General features: G+C 36.8%; 1 protein-coding gene across 1 annotated transcript in view; it reads left to right on the forward strand.

The window, feature by feature from the left end:
• Window positions 1-13,294, forward strand: part of abca1b (ATP-binding cassette, sub-family A (ABC1), member 1B) — a 33,223-nt gene extending 19,929 nt beyond the window's left edge. Inside the window, exons 18-47 of the mRNA XM_053516068.1 lie at window positions 135-309; window positions 413-544; window positions 746-885; window positions 968-1,105; window positions 1,208-1,428; window positions 1,999-2,074; window positions 2,227-2,465; window positions 2,566-2,617; window positions 2,702-2,821; window positions 2,918-3,066; window positions 3,793-3,917; window positions 4,374-4,472; window positions 4,564-4,848; window positions 4,953-5,091; window positions 5,183-5,263; window positions 5,366-5,535; window positions 5,633-5,810; window positions 5,913-6,028; window positions 6,118-6,262; window positions 6,492-6,615; window positions 8,000-8,129; window positions 8,224-8,344; window positions 8,428-8,490; window positions 8,602-8,708; window positions 8,829-8,970; window positions 9,728-9,862; window positions 10,158-10,261; window positions 10,957-11,049; window positions 11,246-11,489; window positions 11,846-13,294. Coding sequence (XP_053372043.1) covers window positions 135-309; window positions 413-544; window positions 746-885; window positions 968-1,105; window positions 1,208-1,428; window positions 1,999-2,074; window positions 2,227-2,465; window positions 2,566-2,617; window positions 2,702-2,821; window positions 2,918-3,066; window positions 3,793-3,917; window positions 4,374-4,472; window positions 4,564-4,848; window positions 4,953-5,091; window positions 5,183-5,263; window positions 5,366-5,535; window positions 5,633-5,810; window positions 5,913-6,028; window positions 6,118-6,262; window positions 6,492-6,615; window positions 8,000-8,129; window positions 8,224-8,344; window positions 8,428-8,490; window positions 8,602-8,708; window positions 8,829-8,970; window positions 9,728-9,862; window positions 10,158-10,261; window positions 10,957-11,049; window positions 11,246-11,489; window positions 11,846-11,989 — 4,187 coding nt within the window. The 3' untranslated portion in view covers window positions 11,990-13,294. The remainder of the gene's footprint in view (window positions 1-134; window positions 310-412; window positions 545-745; window positions 886-967; window positions 1,106-1,207; window positions 1,429-1,998; window positions 2,075-2,226; window positions 2,466-2,565; window positions 2,618-2,701; window positions 2,822-2,917; window positions 3,067-3,792; window positions 3,918-4,373; window positions 4,473-4,563; window positions 4,849-4,952; window positions 5,092-5,182; window positions 5,264-5,365; window positions 5,536-5,632; window positions 5,811-5,912; window positions 6,029-6,117; window positions 6,263-6,491; window positions 6,616-7,999; window positions 8,130-8,223; window positions 8,345-8,427; window positions 8,491-8,601; window positions 8,709-8,828; window positions 8,971-9,727; window positions 9,863-10,157; window positions 10,262-10,956; window positions 11,050-11,245; window positions 11,490-11,845) is intronic.
• The last annotated feature ends 629 nt before the right edge of the window (window positions 13,295-13,923 follow it).

Raw genomic sequence — 13,923 nt, forward strand, 5'->3', positions numbered from 1 at the left:
CATTTACCTTTAAACTTTAAATTTTAAACATAGATTTATTAACTATAAACAAAGTAGGACTGCCCTGAATGCTTTTTTTTATTTCTGTATATTGATCATTTCTTTCATCTGTACTCTTCTTTCGTATTTTGTAGCTGTCTGCACAGAGGAAGAGCCCACGCATCTTGAACTAGGGGTGTATATTAAGAACTTGGTGAAGGTCTATCGGCATGGCAAAAAGCTTGCTGTGGATGGTCTGACACTGGGATTCTATGAGGGTCAGATTACATCTTTCTTGGGGCACAATGGAGCAGGAAAAACCACCACCATGTAAGAAGCTAAACTAATAATTTAAAGCAACAACATTCAAAGCGCTGTATTTAAGATTGTGAATGCATAGGCAAAGTGTGATAGTTCTTATTTCATGTTTCAGGTCCATCCTGACTGGCTTGTTTCCACCAACATCTGGAACAGCATACATCATGGGTAAAGACATCCGGTCAGAGCTAAGTGCCATCCGGCAGAGCCTGGGAGTTTGTCCTCAGCACAATGTCCTTTTCAGCATGTAAGTGGCTTTTTATTTTTTTAAAGCTGTTTTTGATTAACATGAATATATTGTTGAATATATCTGAAGCTGCATTTTTGACCTTTGACTGTTATCCATGTAAATGCTTATAAAATTCTGTGCAACTACTGAGCCAGATTATTTTAAGTGTATTTATTTTTCAGAACTACTATATAATATTTGTATATGTTGTGTATTTAGGCTAACAGTGGAGGAGCATATCTGGTTCTATGCACGACTCAAAGGCCTCTCCGAACAGAAGGTGAAGGCTGAGATGGATCAGATTTTGTATGACACCGGTCTGCCACACAAACGCAAATCCAAAACCAGTGAACTATCTGGTAGGTAAAATTGACCTTACAATTAACAAAACTGTCCCAGACATGTTTGACTTAAGTGCTAATGATGTTTGCTTTTTTAAAGGTGGCATGCAGAGAAAGCTTTCAGTGGCCCTTGCATTTGTTGGAGGGTCAAAGGTGGTCATTCTCGATGAGCCAACTGCCGGAGTGGACCCTTACGCTCGCAGGGGCATCTGGGACCTCCTGCTGAAATATCGTGCAGGTTTGCCTCAATCACTAATAGTCGAAGACTCAGTCTTCAGTCAAATAATAACCAAATAAATTTTAAAAAAAGCTCAGTGATATAAAGCTATTTTTACCATAGGCCGAACTATCATCCTTTCCACTCATCACATGGACGAAGCAGATATCTTGGGCGATCGTATTGCCATTATCTCTCATGGAAAGCTATGCTGTGTGGGCTCCTCTCTCTTCCTGAAAACTCATCTGGGAACTGGATATTACTTAACACTGGTGAAGAAGGAACCAGAAGCTTCCCTGAGCTCCAGCAGAAACTCCACAACCACTGAATCTTATATCAAGAAGGTAGAAAGATATCTTCGGTTGTTCTTTTATTGATATTTATGTGACAAATATTGAGAACTAAGTTTTTTATTTTTCTTGCTGAGTAAATGATGCATTTATTTTATATGTTCTGTAATTGGTTTCATTGTAGTGATTTGTTTGATATAGGGAATGATAGCTTTCTGTGATTTTACTACCATTCTAACATTTCTGGCAGACTTTAGTAAAACAACAACACACAAATCAGATAAAAAGTACACAGATAAAAATACTTTAATCAGAAGTGATAGTTTTGTATTTTGTCCTGTTTTTATATAGACTTTTTATATAAGGTTTTAAATAGAAAATATTTTAATGAATGTACAATACATTTTATATGACATTTTTATGATTATATTATAATATTATATTTTATATAATTACATCATAATATCCTTAGATATACAGGTCCACATTACAAAAGCATTCTGCCATACTTATATGAGACTAATCCACCCAATAAAGCCAATTGTTATTCAGTGAACACCTTAGAATAAAATTCTACATCCAGTAGCTTTGAAATTCTAAGATTATGTGAATTGTGTGTTGCAGGATGAAGAAGACTCGGAGAGCAGCTCGGATGCCGGTTTGGGAAGTGACCATGAGAGCGATGCCGCCACAGCTATCTGTAAGGTTTTAATCTTAGATCAACGTTTAATCTGGACTTCCATACTGATCCTTTAAAAAATATTATAAAACTTTAGTTCTAAATTGAATCCTGGTATTAATATTAATATACTCACAAACCTGTTGTGTATTTAATTGTGAATGAACACACAGGCACCCCGTGGACAGATTCACCTGTTGCTCCTGCAGACATCTCTCTAGTCTCAGGTCTAATCATTAAGCATGTCCCTAACTCACGCATGGTGGAAGATCTGGGACATGAGATCACCTACATTCTGCCTTATGAATCGGCTAAAGATGGCGCATTTGTTGACCTCTTCCATGATTTGGATGACCATCTCGCTGATTTGGGCATCTCGAGTTATGGTGTTTCAGACACCACACTTGAAGAGGTATGTTATGCCTTTTTTAATCAGATCAGATTATTGTTATTGTTATTATTAATAGTAGTAGTAATTGATTAGTTTATTATTTTTTTTTCTTTCTGTTTAGATTTTCCTCAAAGTGGCAGAGGACAGTGGGGTTGACACTGAAATGATGTCAGGTAAGGTTTTCACTTGTAAGTTAGGAGATGGTGAGAAAAAATGTTAGAATAGTTTTTCTTATGCTCCTCTTTGTGTCAGCACAGATGGCACACTCCCTATACGCAGACGCAGACGACATGCTTTTGGAGCTGATCACCAGAGCTGCCTTAAACCCCTGACTGAGGATGACAACTTTGACGGTAACGACTCTGAAGCCGACCCAGGTACTTCTTAATAAACCTGATAAGTTAAACCTGAGCAAGGAATTTTCATTTCTTTAAGCCACTGTTACAACAAAAAAACATTTGTGCATTTTGTAGATTCAAGAGAGACTGATCACTTAAATAGTACTGATGGGAAAGGTTCATACCAAGTCCAAAGCTGGAGCTTGACAAGACAGCAGTTTGTGGCTTTGCTGTGGAAAAGATTCCTGTATGCCCGTCGTTCCAGGAAAGGCTTCTTCGCTCAGGTATGAAGTGAACAGCTCTGGAATCTGTTGAAAAAATGGTAAAAGGCTGGATCTGTGCTAGGCATGAAGCTTGACGCTGTGGATGTAGTAACGAAAAGAAGGATTCTGTCCAAAGTACAATCCATTTAGAACAATCCTCCTCACCCGCTATATAGTGTTTTCACTGAACAGAGGAGCAATTTCAGCCAGAGACTGTTTACCGTCAAGTGTTCCACAGAGCGCCACAGGAGATCCTTTTTCTCCCAACGGCCATAAAAGTTTACAACTCTTCTCTGTAACTCATACACACATGTATGTGGATATTCACAGACTGCAACAAAACAGGACATTAATACTTATCCGTATTAATAATATGATAACTGCAATACTACTAAAATATGTAATACAAGATTACATATAATAATACAACATTACGTACATATATGAGATTACTGTGCAATATTTAGAAATGCTCTTGGGTCATATTTTTGGTACTTACTGTTATACTCTCTTTCTCTCTCTCTCTCTCTCTCTATATATATATATATATATATTTTTTTTTTTGAGATTATTATTATTATTTATTACCTTTCCTTAGATAACAACTGTGATCAACTGTAACCTAGCATAAGCAATTTCCCTCTGGGATTAATAAAGTTCTTTAAATCTTATATCTTAAAATCTGAAAAACAGATGATTAAGATTTAGAAGTAGAATCACTCATTTCTGCTCTGTTTTGTTATGCAGATTGTCCTGCCTGCAGTATTTGTGTGCATCGCTCTGGTCTTTAGTCTTATTGTACCTCCCTTCGGAAAATACCCAAGTCTTGCCCTGCAGCCATGGATGTATGAGGAACAAGTAACCTTTATCAGGTATTTAACCCCGGTGTACACCTAATCAAGCGTTAAAAACCTCCCATATCAGCAAGGCACTTTACATGATCATGTACCTTGGACTCACTATTACAGCATGTTTTGCCACCTATAAATAGCACTGGGTTGTGTATATGGTATTGTATAACACTGGTGGATCAGAGGTTCTGACTGGAAAAAAAAAAATCTAAATTGCAAAAAAAAAAAAATTCTATCTAAACAAAGTATGTAAGACTTCTTTGTGTCTGTTGTGTTGATTTTTAGTGATAGTTTATTAATAACATTGACTCCAAGTGATTTATAATTATTCAATTTCTAATATTTAATGAAGGGAACTTATTTCAGGCAGGATATTTACACTATATAAAACATAACAAATGTAATGTAAAACTTTCAGTCATACCATGGAGAGTATATAAATATATATGAGTATATATTTGCTTACTTTTTAAATAGCAATGATGCACCTGAAGACGCCAGCACTCAAAACCTACTCTCGGCACTAACAGAAGGGCCCGGTTTTGGAACACGCTGCATGGAGGGATATTCAATACCGTGAGGAAATAATAAAACATTTCATGAAAACCATTTGTATGCCATATTTTGCCTAAATGAGTAACTTTACCAGCTGTTACCATGCTTACAGAGATGCTCCCTGTAATATGGGTGATGATGAATGGTCCATACCAGAGGTCACAGAAAATTTGTGGGAGGTGTTCAGGAATGCAAACTGGACCATGGAAAACCCATCACCAGAATGTGAATGCAGTTGTGATGGCAAGAAACAGATGCTCCCAGCCTGCCCTGCTGGTGCTGGAGGTCTTCCACCTCCACAGATAAGGATCAGTGATAGGGACGTACTTCAAAACCTGACTGGAAGAAACATCTCGGACTACTTGGTGAAGACGTATGCACAAATCATTGGCAAAAGGTAATATTTGTCCGAACTGTTTGGACGTTGTGAAAAACGTAGTCATGCCCTGTGTCAATACTTTTTGTGCAAATATTAATTTTGCTGCATTTGCTTTATTTAAGTTTAAAGAACAAGGTGTGGGTGAATGAGTTCAGATATGGAGGTTTCTCACTGGGTGCTAGAAGCACTCAGGTTCTACCGCCTGCCGAGGAGATTGATGATGCCATTTCACGAGTGAGGGAAATATTCCAACTGCGCAAGGTAGGCTCATTATTTTTATCTTTAAATTATATCACTTGTGCTCAACCACTAGCTCAGTAGCTAATAACATGGGTTTTTTACGTTTATCTAGAACACAGGGACAGCAGCTGATCGCTTTCTAAACAGCCTCTCTGCTTTCATCAACGGCCTGGACACTAAAAATAATGTGAAGGTAAGTTAATATAGTCATCTTGGTGTTCTAATTGATTTTAGTTTCTTATATTCCTAGATTAGGAATTGATTTGTGATTGAATTTATTGAACTTCTCTCTCAGATCTGGTTCAATAACAAGGGCTGGCACAGCATTGGGTCCTTTCTCAATGTGATGAACAACGGTATTTTGAGGGCCAATTTGCCTCCCGGGAAAGACCCAAGCAAATACGGCATCACTGTGTACAATCACCCCCTGAACCTTACTAAAGAGCAGATCTCCCAGGTGGCACTGTGAGTGATCATGACAATTTTATGTTTGCTTTAATGTTTCATTTAATGCAGGTTTTTAAATAGGTTCCTTACGTATTCCAAACCTGTTTTCTTTCAGGGTGACGACCTCAGTGGACGTACTGGTGTCCATCTGCGTTATCTTCGCTATGTCATTTGTCCCTGCTAGCTTTGTTGTCTTTCTCATTCAAGAACGTGTAAGCAAGGCCAAGCATATGCAATTCATCAGTGGAGTGCAGCCATACCTCTACTGGTTGGCCAATTTTACCTGGGATATGGTATGTTTCTTTTTTTTTTTTGCACTTTATTTAAAAATACTGCTTATTAAATTACTGCTTACTGATTATTATTTTTTCTGAACAAATTATTTTGTGTTTTAGTGCAATTACATCGTCCCAGCAACCTTGGTCATAATCATCTTCGTGTGCTTTCAACAAAAAGCCTATGTGTCAGCCACAAATCTGCCAGTACTCGCCCTATTGCTGCTTCTATATGGGTGAGTAAGACATCAGTACAATCTATGCTTTTTACATAACTGTCAAAAATCAAAGGGAATGTAATAATGATAATAAATTTTTCTTTTAGATGGTCCATCACTCCTCTGATGTACCCAGCTTCCTTCCTGTTCCAGATCCCCAGCACTGCGTACGTTGTCCTAACCAGTGTCAACATACTGATTGGGATCAATGGCAGTGTGTCCACTTTTGTTCTGGAGTTGTTTGGTGGCGATGTAAGTTTAAATTATTATTATTATTTTTTAACTTTGCAGCAACAAATTATAAATAAAGCCACTTCCCCGCAGTTAAACTGGTATGGATTGTAAGTCAAATGTTTATTTATAAATTGTAAAACAGTTTTGAAAGTTTAGGGTTTGATTAAAGTATAATAAACAAAACATGCATCTTAATTAAAATCTAATGAATGACTGACTCCACGGTCTTGTCTTGGTCGCTGTTTAGAAAGTTGGTGGCATCAATGACATACTGAAGAATGTCCTCTTGATCTTCCCTCACTTCTGTCTTGGACGAGGCCTGATTGACATGGTGAAGAACCAGGCCATGGCTGATGCTCTCGAGAGATTTGGTATGAATAGTTTGTTTAATGTAGACCTCTGAGGTGGGGTTATGGGTGGCAAAAACAATATGAGGGGCGTTCACACCAAATTAGAGCTTGTAATGCAATTTCTGAGACTCTTAGCTGCACTAGAAATTTTGAAAGGTGCAAACATTTTAAAAGTAGGATGTACGTCTGTGAATGTTGATTCTGGGAGAGGTGGCTCACCGCCAACTTCAGGCGTTTTCATAAGTAGTATACCTGATCTTTGAAAATGAACAGATAACTTAAGAAAATATTAAAGATAAGTTCTTACTCTCATAACAGTGTTCTGTTATTCTGCTAAATCAAACGCCCCAGTTTGACTTAAAACTTCCTTATATTTACATGAACCAAAATAAAATAATGCACTAAGGTAAAACAAAGAATTACAGATGCATTTAAACAAGGAATAATACTACTGTGACTATAAAAACTGAAGAAAAAATAGAAAAGTGAATTTATGTCCCCCCCCCCTTGTAACAGTCACATGACTGTTAGTGTAGAAAATGGCAGCTGGCAGGCTTGAGTGACAGTTTGATGTTTTTATACAGAAATTTCCATTTTTGGTTTCTGATAATGACATGCTGTAGGATGTCAAATGCAAGGAAAAACCCTAGCATGTGCACAGAATGACAAAGACAGAATGTACACATGCTAAGCTGTCAACCACATGTTCAGTGAAAGATTTACTGCACTTGTCTGCTTTGTCTGATGTTTCCATGGTTATTCCAGCATTATGGCCATAATTATTGAGGCATTCTATCCATGATAAAGCAGTTACTTAAGATAAATTAATAAATAAACAGAATAAAAATTTGAACAAGGAAAATATCTACCATATAAAAATGATGAAGTAAAAATGCCCCTAAGGTTGTTTTTCCAAATTAATGATCTACAGTTTGTCTTATAATATTACATTTAATTCAATTGTAATTTACATTTTATTTATATAGCACTATTATTTATACAGCACTTTTGAGATGAAATAAGGAAACAGTTAGAGGAAACAGACTCAAAAGGAAACCCATATTCACTTGAGCAATACCAGATAGCATGGCCTTAAATAACAGTTTGTTGGGCTGTCTGTACTTATAAACAGATTCCAACAGCGTGTCTCAATGTAGAGTCTGAAAGAAGTATGTTAAATAGAACTGGTAGTGGAATTCTTTATTCTAAGAGTATAGTATAGTATTTCCTATAAATTAACAAATAGTAGTTTGTGAGTTCATGCTGTGAACGGTCAAGCAAAAGACACTAAATGCATAAAATCCTTATGTTTAATAATATATTAAGATTTGAGGACATTATGTTTTATAATGCTAGCTGTAAAATACACACACAACCATAACAGTTTGGTGGGTTTTCTATACAGGAGAGAACCGTTTCCGCTCTCCTTTGGAATGGGACATGGTGGGTAAGAACCTGTTTGCCATGGCAGTGGAAGGATTAGTCTTCTTCATCATCACGGTCCTCATACAGTACCGGTTCTTCATCAAACCCAGGTAAGCAGCAGTTTAAACCCCAAAAAGCACATTAGTGAGAAGTGGGTCTTTGTTAAACAGTTTGATTTACTGTACCATCCTGGTGCCTCTGCAGAGCTCTTCGTCCTAAGCTGAGTCCAATTGGCGAGGAAGATGAGGATGTGGCCAGGGAACGGCAGAGAATCGTTAGTGGAGCAGGACAAGGAGACATCCTTGAACTTCGAGAACTCACAAAGGTCTGACAAATGGTCTATATAGTGTTTTAAGAAACCAAGTGATTCAGTTGTGCCTATTTATAAATGCATATTTTTTATTGCAGGTGTATGAAAGGAAGAAGAAGCCTGCTGTGGATAGGCTGTGCGTGGGAATTCCTCCAGGAGAGGTAAGACACATGCAGATACCTCGGTATCTTTGTTTGGAACTCCCAAATATGCTACAGTGTTACCTGAGTGTTAGCAAGTAAAAAATTCCACCTCTATCGTTTTTCCATTAGTGCTTTGGTCTGCTTGGAGTGAATGGAGCTGGGAAGACAAGTACCTTTAAAATGCTGACAGGAGATTCTGCAGTTACCAGTGGAGAAGCGTTCCTAGCTAGGAAGAGGTAAACCTGAATACCTACATTTAACACTTACTAACACTTGTATGTTTTTCATAGAAATTATAATCACAAACATTAAGCAAATCTTCCCTTTTTTTTATTTTGCTTTTTTTTCATCCTCAGTATACTCAGGGAAATAGATGAGGTACATCAGAACATGGGCTATTGTCCTCAGTTTGATGCCATCAATGACCTGCTGACAGGCAGAGAGCACCTGGAGTTCTATGCCATTCTGCGTGGTGTTCCCGAAGGGGAAGTGTGTGAGGTGAGTGTATAACGTGACTGAAATATAAAGAGCTGTACCTATGTGTGAAGCTCACCAGAGCGTTTATCTGTAGAGAAGTGTTTTGGGGCGAATTGGCATTAGCAAAGTGGAGCCATTTGAGGATTGGTTGACAGAAAAGATTTAACATTTACTCATTTATATGAAACCATAATGAAAAAAAAACATAATATTTGGTTCATCATTAAAATTCCATCTTATCTTTTTACACATGCTGGAATTTCATTACTTTTTACAAAGGTTGAAGACTGCACCTGTTTATTGCAGTGAAAGAGGCGAAAGGGGGGAAAAAAAAGATAAGCAGAAATGTACTGGCATAAAGTGTGAAAAAAGTAAAATCCAAATAACACTTCCAAGTGAAATAATGCCCTCAAGTACTGTACAGTGTAAAGAACAAGTGATTCAGTATCATTTAGAACTTTTTCTATATTTGCCCTTTTTAGTTCTGTACCTTGTTAGTTTGAAAGGTGCAACACTGCCCTCTAGTGAAGGTCTCAGTCAGCGCAAGACAAATTCTGACCCTCAAGTAAAATGCAAACGAAACAGATGTTTCTTTATAATTCAGGATATTGCTTCTCTTATCTTTTTTCTTGAGAACCCTAAGGCTCTTGATTTTGGTGTCATTTGTATTCTGCTGCTTTTGTTAAATGCTACACTGCCCCCTAGTGCTGGCTGTGAGGTTATAATAATAAATCCTTTGGGAACAAAGAAAATAAAATTCATTGTGTGTCTGTGCTAGGTGGCTGAGTGGGGCATCCGCAAGCTGGGCCTCATAAAATATGCTGACAAAGCAGCTGGAAGCTACAGCGGGGGCAACATGCGCAAACTCTCTACAGCCATGGCCCTCATCGGAGGCCCACCAGTGGTCTTTCTGGTATGTACACACTCCCCCGTGGCTTGCACAATCAGCTCTTACTGTTTTGTCACTCTGGTTGATCATGAACTGTCTCTGTAAAGCTCTTGATAACAAAAACAAGGCCAGATTCCTGTGACAAACAGTTTGTTGTGCTCTCACAAAGTGACCATTAATAAAGCCTGTAGTCTTGCATTAATAATATGTATACTTGTAAGATGTAATATCATTAGTAAAGTTTTTTTAGTGTTCTGTTTTGTAGCCTTGCTTTGTATAAGATATGTGCGCTAACTAGAATGTGTGCCATCTGTCCCAGGATGAACCCACCACTGGCATGGACCCCAAGGCCCGCAGAGCTCTGTGGAACTGCATCCACAGTGTCATCAAAATGGGCCGCTCAGTCGTGCTGACTTCACACAGGTACTGCATCTGTTCATTCTCTTAACTATACAAACAGCTGATACTGTATGTTTAAATCAATACTCCAGGCATTGTTTAACCTAATCTCCATCCTCAACAATATGTTTGCCTGTACTGAACAAGTGCAGAAAGACCTGCTTACTCAAAACTCTTAAGACCACAATAGATCTGTTGCACTTTAACAGTAAAGCTCTTGATGAGGGGGGGGAAGAATGTTCAAAGCTAATTGTAATCATTTTTAGAGAAAATTTCTAGAGCGAAAAAGAAAAAAAAAAACCCATCATTTTGTGTGTGTTTTTTTTTTTTTTTTTTGGTATCTATGTGCCATCAGGTTAAAACTGCAAAGCAATTATAAAAAAGTAATCACATTTCTGAAATAATAAACCTGGAAATACACACACAGAAATACAGAAATAGCACGTGTAGATGGAAAAACACTAAACTATTTTTTTTTAAGCTTTAAATAACTATAGCATGTTCGGACTTAATAAAAAGATGCCAAATTAAAATTTATTTGAACAGTGTTTTCTAATAACAAGAAAGGAAAATCATGGATCTGTTTGGATATGGCAGTAAAGAAAATTAATTTATTGTTCCTACTTTATGCATTTGTTATTATCAAGCTGTTATCAAGACAAAACAACTTTAACATGACATAAGTGAACCTGTTTTATTTTGCTCCGTTTTTTACACAGCATGGAGGAGTGTGAGGCCCTGTGCACCCGGATGGCCATCATGGTAAACGGCAGATTCCGCTGTCTAGGAAGCGTTCAACATCTGAAAAACAGGTGAGATGAATAACATGGAATTTGCCTCATATATAAGTATAATAAAAATTTGCATAAAAAAATTCCTACAATATCTTCTTGGTTTATAAACACAGGCAGTGAGAGTTACATGTAGTCTGATGTGGTTCAACATTTATTCCATCATCAGATCTTCTAACACTGATGTGTCTGTGTGTGTCTGTTTCTTCTCGTATAGGTTTGGTGATGGATACACCATCATCCTGAGAGTGGCAGGACCCGAACCAGACCTGCAGCCCGTGATGAAGTTCATTGAGATCGAGCTGCCTGGTAGTATACTGAAGGAGAAACACAGAAACATGCTGCAGTACCAGCTGCCCTCGTCCCTGTCCTCTCTCGCTCACATCTTCAGCATTCTTGCCAAACATAAAGATTTTCTCCAGATAGAAGACTACTCCGTTTCACAGACCACACTGGATCAGGTGAGATTCAGAAAATGATTTGTAACAAATGTACGAGAGGCTGCCATTCTTTTCTGTACAATATTATTACCATTTTAAAAAATAATGCCAGAAATGCTGAAATCTCAAACTTGAGATTTATTGCATTCGTATTCCCAAAGGTATGTCTAAGAATATGTGAAATGAAATTATATTTAATATATCTTATTATACAATCTACACTATAAAATATGCTTTTCATGCAAGCACACCAAATTACGACACCACTGCTGAATACTTAATGTGGACAATTCCCTAGAGCTCCAGAAGTTCATCTTTGACAGGAAACATTACTACTTTTAAATATTTGTATTAAAATGTAAATCCTTCTCTTGTAGGTGTTTGTTAATTTTGCCAAGGACCAAAGTGATGATCACTGTGACCACTCCATACGCCGTAAAAAGGTCATCGTAAACATTCCTCTGCTCAGCCTACCAGCAACCTTAAAGGATGAGGAGAATCACAAAGAGCACTTTGTGTGAACCAAAGACTCCCTTACAATAGAGTTACCTGGAGCCAGTGAAATTCATGCATTTCACCTTGCCGTTCTTGTCTTCTTGCTGCTGTCAGCTAGACCATTTCCTCAGGGGGCCTTATCAGGCCTACTAGAGTACACTGGCTGCTGCAGATACAGTAGCTAAAAAACTCTATGCAAATCAATGCAAAGAAAAAAAAAGAAAACAAGTTCAGTCTGGACGTACTGTATTTTAGGGAGGTCCAGATCACTATGCTTAATTCCAGCGTAGTATAAGAGTAAAACTTGAATATGTCAATCAATATGTTCTCGTACGATCGGGAACAAAAAGCCTGTCTCTGTGCCGTTGTTTTTTGAGGTTTTTTTTGCGACGTTTATGAGAATCTTTCAAGCACAATGTGTAATACTGGATTGCAAGTGATAGTTAAAAAGAAAAAAAGATCAGGGTCTTTCTTATTTGTATTAGAAATGACTGGATGAAGAATCATTTGTGTTGTCAACAGCTTAACTGCTGGTAATTTGATTTTTTATTAATATGTGCCTTTATTTATGAACAAACAATAATCTTGTCTTTTTTTTTTTAAATGCAACGTGGCATTATTTCTTGTAACATTCTTACAATGCTTAACATTGGCTTTCAGTGCTATGATCTGAAACAACGAAGTGTTTAATGTTAAGTGAGAAAAGTACTGTAAAGTGCAGCATTTAAAAAAAATTAATTAAAGAAGAGCGAATCATTTAGGGGCGGCAAGTTCACAGTCACAGAATATAACATATACCTCAGCAAATAAAAGAGCTCAACAGACTGAAGGACATTTCAGGGGATGACTGGAAATTACCCCATTATATCGGGGTTGTAAACAGACTTGCAGCATTTAAAACCACACTAATCATGGATTAGGCATCAGGCATCTGAACTATCTGGTATACCCAAAAGAAATCAGTGTTATGGATCTAGTACAATCATACACAACCCATTGATCCATCAGTATTGTGAAAAAGAGCTTCTCACTAGTGTAAGTAAAAGGATGGCCTTCATTTCCATCCTTTCAATCCTAGCACTTTACTAGCTGTGTTCGTTTAAAATTTATTCATATTTTTGCACTGGATTTTCCACAGGGGAAAAAAAAAAAAATCCAAGTTTTAGTTTTTTTTTACCTTCACTTTTTTCAAGAAGAACTGAAAATCATTTCACTATGGTAACATTCCTTATTTAATATACCTGTTTACATTTCAGATTTCATTTATAATGGCTGTGGAACATCTGTTACTCTGTACAACACAATAAAATGACAAATCTACAACCTAAAAATGTTTCTTCATATACAGCAAGGAAGGTTCATATACAGCAAGTTTAACAATGTCTGAGATTGTGGTTTACTGCAAAGCCTGCATACCTTAACGAAAAATGTATGTACGACAATGGAATATATTTAATAATAAGAAAAACATTAACATAGGCTTTTGGAAATAATGGTCATATGTCTTGCCTAATTGATGTGAAAAATCTGCAGTATTTCAGGAGCTTCATAAAAAAAACTTGCATTAAAGAAATATTTTAGTCATTGACATTTGGTATGATAGATAAAATAAAGCACTTAACCTATTTTTTCAATATTGTAACACAACATAGTTGTTATAAAGTGGTAATATTTCAGCAGGCAACATCAAACAAACAAAATTTTACAATTTTGTTGTTTTTTTTTCCACATTATAAAGAAATACATTAAAACTGCATATGAGCAACCAAACTGCTTATCTAGGAGCATCCTAGTGAATCCTGAATTATAAATAAGTTTCAACCAATCAGTCCTGCTTGCTCCTACAACCATGGTACAACTATTAAGATTTACAGCAAAAATTTAATATCTCTTACATAAAAAAATAAAACATCCACCATATTTTACATTGAATTAGATTTTTATTTAATTTTAAGTATTA

Source organism: Clarias gariepinus, chromosome 2 (genome assembly GCF_024256425.1).
Source record: "Clarias gariepinus isolate MV-2021 ecotype Netherlands chromosome 2, CGAR_prim_01v2, whole genome shotgun sequence".
Lineage (NCBI taxonomy): Eukaryota > Metazoa > Chordata > Actinopteri > Siluriformes > Clariidae > Clarias > Clarias gariepinus.